Source organism: Struthio camelus, chromosome 15 (genome assembly GCF_040807025.1).
Source record: "Struthio camelus isolate bStrCam1 chromosome 15, bStrCam1.hap1, whole genome shotgun sequence".
NCBI lineage: Eukaryota > Metazoa > Chordata > Aves > Struthioniformes > Struthionidae > Struthio > Struthio camelus.
The window spans coordinates 2174694-2187963 of record NC_090956.1 but is presented as its reverse complement, the minus strand read 5'-3'; the positions used below and the strand labels follow the sequence as shown (position 1 = coordinate 2187963).

General features: G+C 52.8%; 2 protein-coding genes across 5 annotated transcripts; one reads left to right on the top strand and one right to left on the bottom strand.

Annotated features, from left to right (window-relative positions):
• Nucleotides 1–321: 321 nt before the first annotated feature.
• On the bottom strand, nt 322–10441 carry RPL3L (ribosomal protein L3 like). Of its 4 annotated transcripts, none has more exons than XM_068908748.1 (10): nt 10042–10441; nt 8270–8462; nt 7453–7621; nt 6469–6604; nt 4838–5024; nt 4101–4261; nt 3724–3825; nt 2980–3075; nt 1976–2095; nt 322–436 (listed from the first exon to the last, which is right to left on the bottom strand). In XM_068908748.1, the coding sequence occupies exons 2-10, from the start codon at nt 8307–8309 to the stop codon at nt 380–382; spliced, it is 1068 nt and encodes a 355-aa protein (XP_068764849.1). In that variant the 5' UTR covers nt 8310–8462; nt 10042–10441; the 3' UTR covers nt 322–379. The 4 variants fall into 4 exon arrangements, 3 of the variants coding, with proteins under 3 accessions (XP_068764849.1, XP_009664314.2, XP_009664313.1); XM_009666019.2 differs by having other exon boundaries at nt 8382–8462; XM_009666018.2 differs by lacking the exon at nt 10042–10441 and adding an exon at nt 9361–9592.
• A 54-nt stretch (nt 10442–10495) lies between these two features.
• NDUFB10 (NADH:ubiquinone oxidoreductase subunit B10) lies at nt 10496–12741 on the top strand. The gene is made up of 4 exons (XM_068908746.1): nt 10496–10786; nt 11424–11562; nt 11990–12129; nt 12523–12741. Exons 1-4 carry the CDS (start codon nt 10639–10641, stop codon nt 12621–12623), a joined length of 528 nt encoding a protein of 175 aa, XP_068764847.1. The 5' UTR covers nt 10496–10638; the 3' UTR covers nt 12624–12741.
• The last annotated feature ends 529 nt before the right edge of the window (nt 12742–13270 follow it).

Sequence of the window (13270 nt, the reverse complement as noted above, 5' to 3'; positions counted from 1 at the left end):
AAGTAATGAGGAGGCCCTGTATTCCCAGCAGCAGCTGGGACAGAAACGCTGCTCTGCTCTCCTCTAGAGGAGAGGAAGGGGAATCTGATCCTACCATGGCTTCACTATGGTTTAGCTGAATGCAGGCAGTGAAGAAATTCATTGGGAAAGGGCAAGGGAGGATCCAAAGGACAGAGCAGACACTCAGTGATCCCAGGTAGTACTGAGCGGTACCTGTCCCATCCCCACGTACCAAAGAGCCTGGGGGACACAGAGCTGTCCCCAGGCAGCCCTGAATATGAGTAACACAACCCCTCTGGAAGGAAGACAGGGAGCGGGCATGGCTTGAAGCCCTTTTATTGAACGTGCCTAGTCATAGTAGCCATGCGTATCTCAGCCCTTACAGCTCCTCCTGCACATGTGGCTTCCCTTTCACCAAATGTTTCTTCTGGGGGCCCTAAAAGAGAGCAGAGAGGAGAGTTCTCAGGGTTAGTGGCACACAAACCTGGCTTACCAGGCTGGGTGGAGCAGAACTGCAGCTCTGGCCCCTTTCTGCTGTGCAAAGCTACTCATGGTCTCTGCTCCCTGGCTAGTAGCGCTGGGCTCTCATTCACTAGCATCCCCAGGGGCCTTTCTAGCTCTGAAGGAATCAGGAGCAGAAAACCATTGCCCTTGCACAAAGAGTTTGCTTATCTGGGCAGCACAAAGCAGCCAGAGAGTGGCAACGATTGACCTGCTGCTGAGCCCAGCAGCTGGCCTGCGGTCAGGGGACGTGGAAGGGAGCAGTAATCGTTCTGATGGCTGCTCCCAGGAGCTCACCATGGCAGAGTAGCTGCTGAGATGCTGTACAAACCCTGGCCTAGGCAAAGCCACCCACAGCCAAAGGGGCAGATTCTCATCAGCAAACTCAACAGAGCTGCAGACGCTTCCACCAGCTAAGAAACGGGGTCGTACTGGACCAAGTAAGTCTCATGAGAGCAGGTTGCAAGAATTACTGTTGTGCTTCTACTTCTAGCTGAATGTTAAATTTTACCCTTTAAACATGGAGAATACTCTCATCCCACAGCAGAAAATAGGCAAATAAACGTCTCCAGCCACGTAAAACCACCTCCTGTCACTAAGGACCACGTCACAGCTACTCAGGACTTACAGTGACAGCAAGAGCAGAACACACATGTTCTGACTCCAGAACAAGCTCCTAACACTGAGCTAAAGACAAACAACTTAAGCTCTAAAGAGCTCTGCAAAGGCGTTGAATAGCCAATCCCCCTTTCCTGGGGCTAAGGCAGCTTAGCCAGTTTCACATGGGTTTTATGGCTGGCAGGCCAGATTCAGACCTGGTTTACGTCTGCATGGTATCCTGGAACTTGTTTCTTTCTTTATGCTAGCCAGAGACCTGGCTCACTTAATGTTTCCTCAGTTTCACATTCAGAATTATGCACCAGCCTGGTGTAGGCTGCAAAGCCATCCAGGGAACTCTGCTTGTTCTGGTTTTATATAGAAATTTTTTTGCACTGGATTTAAGAAAAATATACTGCCTGGCCTTTTTAAAAGCTTCCTGACCAAAGAATCCCAAGTTTGTGGCTGAATTGGACCCAACCTTTTCCTCCTAAGAACACTGAAGTTATAAATCATTCCAACCAAATCAAAGAAATGCACAATTACGGGTGAAAGAGACCATATGTCCACTGCAGTGCCTGCCAAGTTAACGGCTTGTTTAAAACATCCCATGGCGGACGGAAACTGATTGGCCATATGGTACATTATTTGCTAGTTGGGCTGTCTTGGATCACTCACACAACCATCATGTTCTTCCTTAGCATAATTTCTGGTGTGTGAAGTTAATTCATGCCTGTCTTTCATGCAAGACAGTCCTGACCACTCATTTGGCTGCTGCTGTATCTAGAAGCAGATGCTTAGCTGGAGTCAATCAGTTGCTTCAGCCCCAGCTGTGAGTATGGCCTGTGAGCTGGAGCTGGCACAGAGTGTAACTCACCATGAAAGCCCGCTTCTCCTGAGCCGTCTGGAAGCAGCCGTGGCCAAACTTGGAAGTGGTATCAATGAACTTGAGTTCAATGGCCTCCTGAGCCCGGCGGTTTGTGTGCACCAGAAGGGACTGGAAGAGAGAAGTCGCAATGCATCAAGCTTATTTTTGCCAAAAAATCTGGACACCTGCTTCGACGGAAGCAGCGTTCAAATATCCTAGGTGCATCCCTTAGACATGAAAATCTGCTTCCTCGGAGAAACACCCCGATGGTCGGGCAGTGGGTGAGGCCTTGGACTGCAGAGCAGCTCTGAAATGACCCTGCTCTTCACTTGCCACTTCATTCCCTCACAGTCTGCTTATGGCCAAGGTTTCTGCTCCCAGGTCCCCCATCACAGCCTCAAAGGCTTGCAGCTTCTAGCTGTGGTGAGAGAATACATCAGATTGCACACAACCACGATCCACCTAGTTGCAAATGGAGACTGACCAATCTGAAAGCAGAAAACCGTGGCAAGAAGAGCTGCACAGTGCTGCCCCTCTGCAAAAGCCCTGCTGCCACGTGCAGTACTTTCCAGGGAGAGCCCCGTGCTAGCTCCAGAGCAGGGAACATGCATGTTTGTCATGCCTCGTCCTAGGCAGGCCAAGAGAAACAGGTGTTCGTGGCCCCAGACCCCTGGAGGGGTCTGCAGAATCCCTTCCTGCACCCAAATTACTGCAACTCAGCTGCAGAGGGAACGGAGCCTGCAAACCATATAGCAACTGACCCACAGGCACCAGTCTTGCAGGGTAACTTAGGGCTTTCCTTCCAAATCTAGTTGGTGCCCTGCCCTGCCTTCAGCTGAACAATCTGTCTCATGAAGCAGCACGCTAATGCATCACACGCCCACTGCAACACAGCATCAAGGGTCCGTCTGGCCACCCTGCCCAGTGTTTGGAGCTAGCAGTGATCTGCATGTGGCAAATCTATCAGTAGAGAGCTACAGTCTGTCCCTTCCCAGTGCCAGCTGCACTCTCACCTTCCGCAGAGTGAGCACACGCTTCTTCGTGCCCACAACGCAGCCTTTCAGCATGAGGAAGTCATTGTTGACCTCTCCGTAGTGAGGAAAGCCGCCCTGTGGGGAGAGGCAGAGAGAGGGTTGGAAGGCAGGAGAGCTGGATGGGAGCAGATGTGCCCACAACTGACATTTTTTATGGAAGGAGAGGGTAGCAACCGACAGCACTTCCAGCTAACAGCAATCTGCACCCATCAGGACACCTACCCAGGGACACCGGAGCATTTCAGCCACACCAATTGCATGATCTGAGGAAAAGAGCACTCATTAAGACCTACCGAGGCAGCTACTCTGCTTCCTCCTGTGGAGAGTGTGGGTAAACAGAGAGCAAAGCCGGCCAGGCTCCTGAGTTAACAGATTTTATATGGGAAAGTGAATTTTAACAAAGTAACAAACATTTCTCTGTTAAATATCCAATTTTAACAACATTTATACTTTGTTGTTGTTGCTGTTTTTTTTACCAAAGTCCTCAGTCCTTGCCCAGCATATCAGCTGAAAACAAAACGTCTGGGAATACCAAAGGGCCTAAAAAATCCCACAGAGATAGTTTTTTCTGTGTCTAAAACAGGAGGAAGGGAATCACTGCATTTCCTTCAGTAGAATTCAAATCACTTCCCATGCAGCTGTCTCCAGCTGAGAAATTACTTCCCTGGCCCAGATCCCTGAAGCCACGGCCAGTCACAGCCCTGCTACCCCTTTAGCCCTAACCAGAGGCGTGATGGTCTTCTCCGTGACATCGTAGTGTGTCGAGGCATTGTTCTTCACCAGTTTGCCATCTTCTATGTGGATCCCATGGCCAATGCGGTAAATCTAGGAACAGGAAGGAAATGCAGTTGGCAACTCTCCTGCCCCCTCACAGACAGACATTTCAGGGATTACACGACAGCCACTGAAACGTGTCCCCTGCGATGTGTCCCCTGAGCAGGGAACGAGCACTGCTGAAGAGACCAGCAGAAAAACAGCACTGCAGATCTCTAAGGCAAAGTCTGAGCAGCTGGGGGGAACCGAGGCCACTGCGGAAAGAAGGATGGTGACAGCAGGGAAGGAAGGCAGTGGTGCTGTGAGGGGGCCCATATAGGCCGTACCTTCTTGTTGAGCTCAGTGCGGTGATGGTAGCCCTTCTGGCCAGCCCGGGCTATGGAGTAGCCAACCCGAGCCGGGTGCCAGGCTCCAATGCAGGCGACTTTGCGCAAGCCTTTGTGTGTCTTCCTGGGAAGCTTCTTGGAGTGCCAACGGCTCGTCACCCCTGGAAGCGTGACCAGAAAGGGCTGTGAGAACACCAGGAAGTGGAGTAGATTCGGGGCTAGTGTCCAAGTGCCAGGGAGGAGATGCAAGGGAAGGGGAGCATCTTATCTTTCTTCTGAAGTTCTCAGAAGACACAGTATTGGAAGGAAACCAAGAGCTGTCACCACAGTGAGGGGCCAGAGCACAAAACTTTTCTCACTTCCCATGGATCTGATCAGAGTGTGACATGTTCCTGCTGAACACATCCACGCACACACACAGGAACACCCACACCTTCACACACATGGGGTTTGTGAGCAGTGCAATGCCTTTACGTCTTCAAAGTGCCTCTGAGCCTCCCGGGAGGACTCTGAGCACGGCAGACAACATGGCCTTTGCTGAGATAAACAAACCAAGCTCTGCTGCGAGGGAAATGCATGTCATGGTTGAGGTCCAGGGGCTCCTTGCTATCCCCTGTGAAAGGAGTTGGTGAGGTCTCAGCTCAGCTCCCACTCCCTTCTCCCAGCACTACCTTGTGGGCAGTGTCAGCTGAGAGGGACAGAGCCAAGCCCCTGGCAAGGGTCCCCCTGTTTTGTACCTTTCATCCCACGCCCCTTGGTCACACCAATGACATCAATCATCTCGTTCTGGCTGAAGACGCTGTGCACAGAGACCTGCTTCTCCAGCCTCTCACGGACCCAGTCAACCTTGTCTGCCACTGTCCCGCCGTTCAGCTGGATCTCCATCACATGGGCCTTCTTCTGCCGCAGCGGGAGCAGCTTCATCTGCGTTAGGCAGCGTCTTAGGGCAAAATGTCACACCTCGCCCCACAGGCATGAATGTGGACGCAGGGCCTCATCCACCGCTTGTGAGAGGCGCAAGGGGAAAGCAGGGCCAGCTACTACATTTCCCAACCACATAGTCCACCCATTTCATGACAGCCAGCGACCTGGGTCAGCACGCCTACGCATTTGGGACCTCTTGAAGCCAATACCTTGAGTGCAACCACCCCATCTCCCCCCCTTCTCCCTGCTATAAGAGCACAACGTCGCTGTCCTGTGTCAGGATCCAAAGGTCATTGCTATGGGTCCCGTCCCCGAAGCCTCTCTGGTCTTACCCACATCCGCAGCCCAGCTTCCCTATCCTGCTAACAGCGTGATGCATCCAGCATCCTGGAGCACCCAGCTGCAGACGGCATGCCAACCTTTGCTGCCTTACAAGCCAGGCGCCCACTCCTGCTGTACAGCCTGGCATGCAGAGCACCTTCCCAGCGCTCCCAGTCCAGGCAGAGGCTGCCGCACAGCACAGCCTCTCCCCAGGGAGCCCAGGGACTGGCTGGCCCCAGCTCACCTCAAGGGTTAAGCACAGTGGTGGTAGCTATAGGAACTGCCCCAGAGGACGCCACTGCCAGGGCACTGTCTGGGGGCTGCTGAACACTGTGCTGTGAGCCAGAGTCAGCACCTCCCCTTTGGTCATGCTCCATCCACACGTCCAGACGGAGCAGTTGTTTCTAGCTCCCACCACAAGATGCCTCCGCTTTCTCCCAGTCCCAGTGCTCCGTGAAAAGCCCCACCGCATCACCACAGTCAGATTTTGTCTGGAGTCCAAGGGTCTGTGCCAGCCACAAGAGAAGCTTCAAGGTAGCTTAGCTCTGCCCTGGGCACCAATGAAGCCATTAACTCTCCAGGGATCATTATGCAGATGGCCCCTGTGTATCCAATAACCAGCATCTGACAAAACTGTCTCTGCCCATTGGTTATTTTTACCCCAACATTTGACACCGGTTGCTAATTTGAGATGATCATGGGGCCTGAGTTCCCCTGCCAACACAAGGCTCGGCACCTGCTGAGGCAATGTGCTAGGTCTGCTCCCCTCTGCGGGGTGCATGGGCTCCCTGCTACGAGGAGGGGCAGCCTGCCGGAGCCACGGCCTCCTGCTGCAAGGGGATCCATGGCAATCCTGGACAGGGAGCTCGGCTGAGCCCAACTCAAAGGGACAGGCCTGGTGTCAAGAGGTAGCTGGAAAGGCCAGCCAGCACCTCCCACTGTCGACATGCCCTGTCCCACACGCTCTGACTGGTGTCTGCCTGCTCTGCTTCCCATGACCCCACCAGGACGACCCCACCAGGACACCCCCACATTACCAGCTCCCAGGCCTCAGCATGCTCCTGAGCCGAGTAAGACGCTGCCCCCCCCCCCCCACTCCTATCTCTCTGGGTGAGGCTCTGACCTGTGTGTGCACAATGACACGAATGACCTTGCAGTACTTTTTCATAGCTGCAAAATCCTTCTCCAGCTGCTTTTTGCCCTCCTCATCCTGCCATTTTTTGCAGTACTTGGTGAAGGCCTTCTTCTTGCTCTTGTGCCTACGACAGAAGTATTTAACTTCAGCATAGCTGAACAGCGAAGTGCAGAAACCCAGGGCAACACTGGGTGCTTTCCTGGAAGCACAGGGTACTTGCGGGTACCTCAGCCAAGCTTGGCTGCCCAGAGCCATCACCTTATCCAAGGTGAGAAGGGAAAAAGTGAATAATGAGCCACAAAAAGGGCTGCTAATTCAGACCTTTTTCCATGGAAGTCCAGCTCTCTCCCGTCGACTGATTCAGTGCCACCAAAATACAAAGATAAAATCATAGCTAAGTGGAGAAAGAAGAAAAGTCTCTGACAGGGATCAGAGACATGTGGTGGGTGGATCTGATGGATGATGGGTGCTGTTGCAGGAGACACGATTCCTACAGTTATGAAATTCATGTTTCCATTTTCCTCTCTGCCAGGGTGGGATTTGGGGAGTTGATGTTTGCAAGGGCCAGAGATCACAATCTGCATGGATTTTCTATCTGATAAATCTAGGTTTTATTCCTTTAATTTGGTGCTTTGGCTGAAGTATTTCAGTTTAACAGAGAGTAGATGGGCCCAGCCTACATAAAGGAAAAGGAACCTGCAGCACACACTGCTGAATGATATTCTGGAGATAGCTACCTGGTTCAACTATTAAAATAAATTTACATGGGCCTGTGCTGATTCCCAACAAAAAAGCTGTTTGCAGTACTTCTGTGCATGACTAAATAGCTGTTTCACTCCACCCTAGAGCCAGCTGCCCGTAGCTGAACAGTTTCCAACGGCTGTACATTGTGGAGAGCTTCAGGGAAGGTCTGGGAGAAGCTCCCCCTCGCACAATACCCCAGTGACCCAGCCCAGCCAGGGAAGCTCATACCAGTTCTTGTAGAAGCGGCGTCTGCACTCATCACTGATGTGCTCCGCAAAAACAGTCTTGAAATTTCTCAAGCCCTTCGGCGTTTCGATGTACCCCACGACTCCCACCACCACCATGGGGGGGGTCTCGATGATGGTCACTGCCTCTACCTCCTCCCTCTTGGAGATCTCTGCAAAGGAAAACGGTGCTCAGCATCATCTGGGATCAGCTTATCGCCTGGGGGCCAGTCATGGCCCGTGCTGTTATACTGAACAAGCAGCGTGCTGCGGACAAGGTTGCACTTTGCTCTCACGGCCAGCCTCAGCCCTTCTGATCTCCCATGGCCGCAAGCTGGAGGGCCACGCAGGGTCTGATCATGAGACACCCAACAGTCCCTGCAACCAAACACGCTTTAACCCATCTCCCCTCATGCTGGAGGGAGCAGTAAATTGGGTAGTTCCTGCGCACTCTGGAGTTTGGGTCCTATCCTGTGGGCATCCCAGAGGGCAACTTCATAAAACTTCCCCAGCAAGATTTCCCAAGCCTGGCACTTGTCAGGTAGTTACCCTGCAGGGTCCCTCTGCCAGCAGGATCCAACAAACCACCAGTCACCATACTGGTGTGGGGATGTCCCAGGCGCCTCCAAGCTCAGCCTACACTGGTCACGAGGTGGCCTTTGGCCATCCAAGATCTGGACGGCATTACAGGAGACAGCCTGAAGTGACAGCCAGAAGTGGCATGCTTTGTCACCCATTTCCACGAGCAGCCTCTCCCACCACCAAGCTTGTTCCCTCTTTTCTCTCCTGGATGTGACCCCCCTCCTTCAGCCAAGCCTTACTCAGCCCAGGCCTGTGCACCTCCCGCAGGGTGTGTGTCATGCCAGCTTTGTAGCCCAGGAAAGCTGTCAAGTGAACTGGTTTGCTGGGGTCATCCTTAGGCCACGTCTTCACCTTCCCTCGGTGGCGACGGCTCCTCTTGTGGGGGAGGAAGCCCAGGTGGCCATGCCGGGGAGCAGAGAACTTGCGGTGGGACTACAGAGAGGAAGAACAAAAAAGATCCACTTTACTTTCCCGTCCTAGAAGACACCCAAGGGACGAGGCCCAAAGCACAAAGGGATGTCTCCCCTTTAACATCAGTGAGCACTGGAGGGGGTTCTTGGCTTTTCATTTCCAGCATGAGAGAAAGAACTCCCTAACAGAAACAGAAAGAGTTTTATTTAAACTTCCATCACGTGTATCAAAGAATTTAAGTTTCTGGACAAACAATGCAGATTAACTAAAAACATCTTGAACACCACCCCCCCCTCTTTCTGTTCAAGGACTTTCAAGGAGAAATGTGTTCTTTAACGGGTTTGTCCTACTGGGATGTTAATCAGAATTTTTAATTATGTGCTCAAAAGCACCAAAATGGCCTGTTTAGCATTCGTGGGGGCATGTTCAGTCCTTCCAGTGTTGTCAAGGCAAACGGCAGCAAACGAACACAGCTAACAATCAGAAGAAACAGGAAAGGATGCCCAAAGGAGTCAGTAATAAGAACATGCGCATGTTAAACGTGCACCTTGAAAACTGAATTATAAATGCTAAATATATAAACCCCAATCACAAGGTCATGTTGCACCAGGCAAAAAAAAAAAAGCAACAGAGCCTTAGAGAGACATGGACAAACCCTTACAATATTGGCTTGAAGGAAGGGGAGGTAGGGAGCCAGTCCAAGCAGTTAAGAGTTAGATTTACATCCACTGAAGCTCCCTTCCTGCTAAGATCAGTCCTAGCACCTAGTTGCACTTTCCACCAAGCTTGTTTTCCAAACCAAGTGGACCTTTGTCTAGTCCAACCCCATTTCAAATGTGCTAACTTAACCAATAACCCGGCCCTGCTCACTGTCCCTCTCTACACAATCCAAAAGGTAGCAGTGCCGAGCTTTACAAACCATGGGACGTCTTCAGCCCAGGTCAGCAGCAGGAAGATGCTATCAGTAAGTGCTTTCCCCGTCTAATACTTAAGATGTTTATCGGTCTGAAGACACAAATTTAGCTGCTAGCTTCATTCGGTGCTATATTCATTTCACACTCAGCAAAGCTGGCAGGTTTGGCACTAACAGTTGTGATGTGATAAAGGTCAATTGCTGGTGTCTCAGTTTACTCCTCTCCCTCCTAAGCAAGCTGAACATGAATGGAATACAATACAATTACAATAGCTTCCTAACCACAGGACAACATAACAAAAGCCGTGAACCCTCGCACTGGGCACGGGAGTAGCCAAACTTACTGCATCCATCAGTCTGCTCATGGATAAAAAGACAGAAGAAAATTCCTCATGTTAGCCTAGACAAGAAAGGCTTTGTGATTCTGCCTGGAAAAGAGATCCAGGCAATAGATCTCATTGTGAGGATGAGCTTTGCTCCTTCTCTAGCCCTTTTGCTGAAAAATGCTAACACTGGCTTTGACAGAAGTGGCAGCGTTTCTGTGGGTGATCTTTAGGCACTAGGGAGGATGGAACAGCGCGCTGAACGGAGCGACTGCTGCGATTACAGGCAATTACAAGTCACAGATATCTCACAAGTGAAGGATTAAAAATTGCCAGTAAGCTACAATTTTAAAAATTCACTTACTTGCTTTGATACATTGCAGTTTCTTGGCTCTGAACATCAGAACACGTGAATATTGGAACACTTGGCTCGTGCTAAAGCCAGCTGGCAGCTACCCTGGTAGCCCAGCCTCCTCCCAGCGGCAAGGCCACAGCCGTGCAGGCCCCGCCCGCGGCCCGGGCCCGGGCGCCACGGCAGGGGAAAGGGGCCGCCGGTGAGGCCTAGCGGGCCGTTACTAGGGCTTTCCTCGCTGGGCCGAGCCCTGGCTCTGCCCCAAAGCTAGGTGAAGCCCAGCTGTGCCCCGAGCTTCCCCCCTCCCTGTGTCGAGCGACAACGAGGAAGCCCCGGCAGGCGCCGGGAACGGCGCCACGGCCGCCATTTCCCTTAACGCGGTCACTGCCGGGCTCCCTTAGGACAAGGGGGGGGGTGGGACTACTTTTCCCAAGATGCACCGGGAGGAACACGCGTGCGCACTAGCGGTGCCCTCTGGCGGAGCATGCGCAGAACGGCGCCCTCTGACCTCGGCGCCGCCGCCGCGGCGCCCCTGGGGGACTGTGAGGGGCGTCGCCATCTTGTCCGCGTCCGCGCCGCCCGCGAGGGCCGGGTGCCGCCGCCGCCGCCATGCCGGAGGACAGGGACTGGGAGGTGTACAAGGCGCCGCCGACCCGCACCCCCGTCCCGGAGAGCAGCACGTCGCTGCCCAACCCGGTCCACATCTTCCAGAACGTTTTCAACTATGTCATCGACAGGCCCGTCACCTTCGTCCGAGGTACCGGCGGGCCGGGCGCGCCCCGGTGTCCTCCCCCGCGGCGGCCGGGCGCGCCCCGGCGCTGGGCCCGCTGCCGCCGCCACCCCGGTGCCCGCGCGCGTCACGAGCGCCGCTCCCCGGTGAGCGGGGCCTGACGGCGGCGGGAGCCGGGCACCGGCACGGGGACACGGGGACACGGGGGGATGCGGGGACGGGGCCCCGCGGCACGGGCGCGGCGACACACGGAGGGACAGGGGGCAGGGACACGGGACCAACACGCAGCGACACGGGCAGGCAGAGACACGCAGGGACGCGGGACACAAACACACAAGGACACAGACGTGGACGCTGAGACGGGCACGCAGGGACGTGGGACAAACACAAGGACACGGACACAGGGACGTGGTGCATGCAAGGACAGACACGCAGGGACGTGGGACAAACACAGGGGCAGACACTGAGACAGACGCAGGAACGTGAGACACAAGCACAAGGACACAGGCATGGACACGGACATGGGGACGTGGACACACACACACACACGGACTCTGCCGGAAGGCAGGAGCTGGGGAGCACGGCGAGGCCACGGCCAGCTCTGGAGCGGTGCCGTGTCTCGCTGGGCCTGGGGGACGCCTGACCACAGCGCTGGTCGTTGCAGAGTGGATCGAGCGCCAGCAAGCCAAGAACAAATTCTACTATTACCACCAGAAGTTTCGCCGCGTGCCCGACCTGAGCGAGTGCATGGAGGGCGACTACCTCTGCTTCTTTGAGGCCGAAGCACAGTGGAGGAGGGATAGGTATGTCGCAGAGCTGCCCTCTGGGAGACCGCAGCACAGAGCTCCAACCTGTCAGCACTGTGCAGTAGTTGGCTTGAATTCATAGCCTTTTCTTGGGCTTTGGTGGAAACTTTTGGGGTGTTGAGGCAGCAGGGGATAGGGAAGGTTTGCTAAATCCACTAAATTAGAAAAGCAGCTCCTGCTTCCTTTCACAACACCGGTGGTCACACAGGCCTGCTGTCTCCTGCAGCACGCCTGGGCTGAGAGCAGAGCCACATTAGGAGACATTCTCCTGCAGTGCCAAGTCCTGACAGTACTGCTGCAGGATAAGCAGACCAGGATGCTGTAAAAAGCCAGAGCTGAAGTTCCATACTGTATCATGGGCCCTTTATTCAGCTCTGCTGCAAACAGTTGGCTGTGGTTGCAGTCATACTCATCTTTCCCACAGGATGGTGGATCAAGAAATTGTGGCAATTGTCCGGGAAAGGGTGGGTGCGTGCCAGCAAAGGGAAGGACCAAATCAGTATCAGAACTGTGCAAAGGAGATGGAGCAGCTGGTTCAAGTCACCAAAGCCTATCAGGACAAATGTGAGTATGGCAAGAACCTGTTCACTCATCTGCTGTGGTTTTAACAGCACACAGGGAAAGGAGGATTCAAAATTAAGATTCCTCATCTGTGTGCTGAAATTCTCTCTTCACAAATGCTGCAAAGACCTGGGCTTGGTTTTCTGTTCAGGTATGTTGAAACTGCTAGGCCTGAGTGGGGAACATTAAAGCAGCACAGCACAGAGCAGTGCTGGCACTCTTACTGCACCCCAGAGCAGTCAGGTGTGTGCACATCTCTGCCTTCACACTGCAGCTTGCCATGCCCCAAAAAGTGGTTTTAAGCCCAGCTGCCAGATTTCACAGTGGATAGAGGTTCATTTTTTTTAATAGCTACCGGGGGGCACTCTTAGAGGTTTGCTTGATTTCCTTTTTTAGACGGAGATCTTGGTGTCCATGGAAATGCGAGGACATGTTTGATGAAGCAGAAGCACAGGATGATGGAAGAAAGGAAGGCACAAGCAAACGCAGATGAGTAGATCTGAATACAAAATGGTTAGCACTTGTCAGTGGTGCATGAACCCAACAATGCATGGTGCATCTTTGAACTGTGACGTTGACCCGTACAATAAACTTGCAGCCCAGACATCTGCCATACCTCTAGAATCTAGAGTTGTTTTTTGAGGTGCAGTTTTGCAAAAGCCTATTGTACAATTTTTTTCATGTCTGTGTTTATCCTTGAATTCCAACAGGCACAATTTTTTTCATGTCTGTGTTTATCCTTGAATTCCAACAGGCTGTTACCATACTCTGAGAGGTCAGCCCCTAAATTCAGGAACTGACTGCATTAGAGTTTCTCCCCTGAACCTCTCCCTTACCCCCATGAACCAAGGCAAATGCACTACACTGCTGTATCCAGAGCAGTATTCTCTCCCAGTGCTGGTAGGGAATTCCCTGAGTTAGCGTAAAGATTATATGCTGTAGAAGGACAGTATAAAGGCAAGTATTACATTTGTTTCTCTCCAGAGCTGGTTCTGGAACCCATATAAGATTAATGCATGATTAACACAAGGGTTAGTAAGATAACGTTCTCTTTTACTCAACAGATGTTCAGGTTCTGGCACATGGTCTGAGCATACTCTTATCCCTAGGCACCGATTTAATCTGCCTGCCCCCTGCATTAAAC

Coding starts and splice junctions, on each gene's coding strand:
- RPL3L (XM_009666018.2), bottom strand. Junction 3,826..4,100: donor GCACTGAGCTCAACAAGAAG/GTACGGCCTATA, acceptor TCCTGTTCCTAG/ATTTACCGCATTGGCCATGG. Junction 437..1,975: donor AGGAGAAGCGGGCTTTCATG/GTGAGTTACACT, acceptor GCTCTCTTTTAG/GGCCCCCAGAAGAAACATTT.
- NDUFB10 (XM_068908746.1), top strand. CDS start 10,639: ATGCCGGAGGACAGGGACTGGGAGGTGTACAAGGCGCCGCCGACCCGC. Junction 11,563..11,989: donor GCACAGTGGAGGAGGGATAG/GTATGTCGCAGA, acceptor TCTTTCCCACAG/GATGGTGGATCAAGAAATTG. Junction 12,130..12,522: donor CAAAGCCTATCAGGACAAAT/GTGAGTATGGCA, acceptor TTCCTTTTTTAG/ACGGAGATCTTGGTGTCCAT.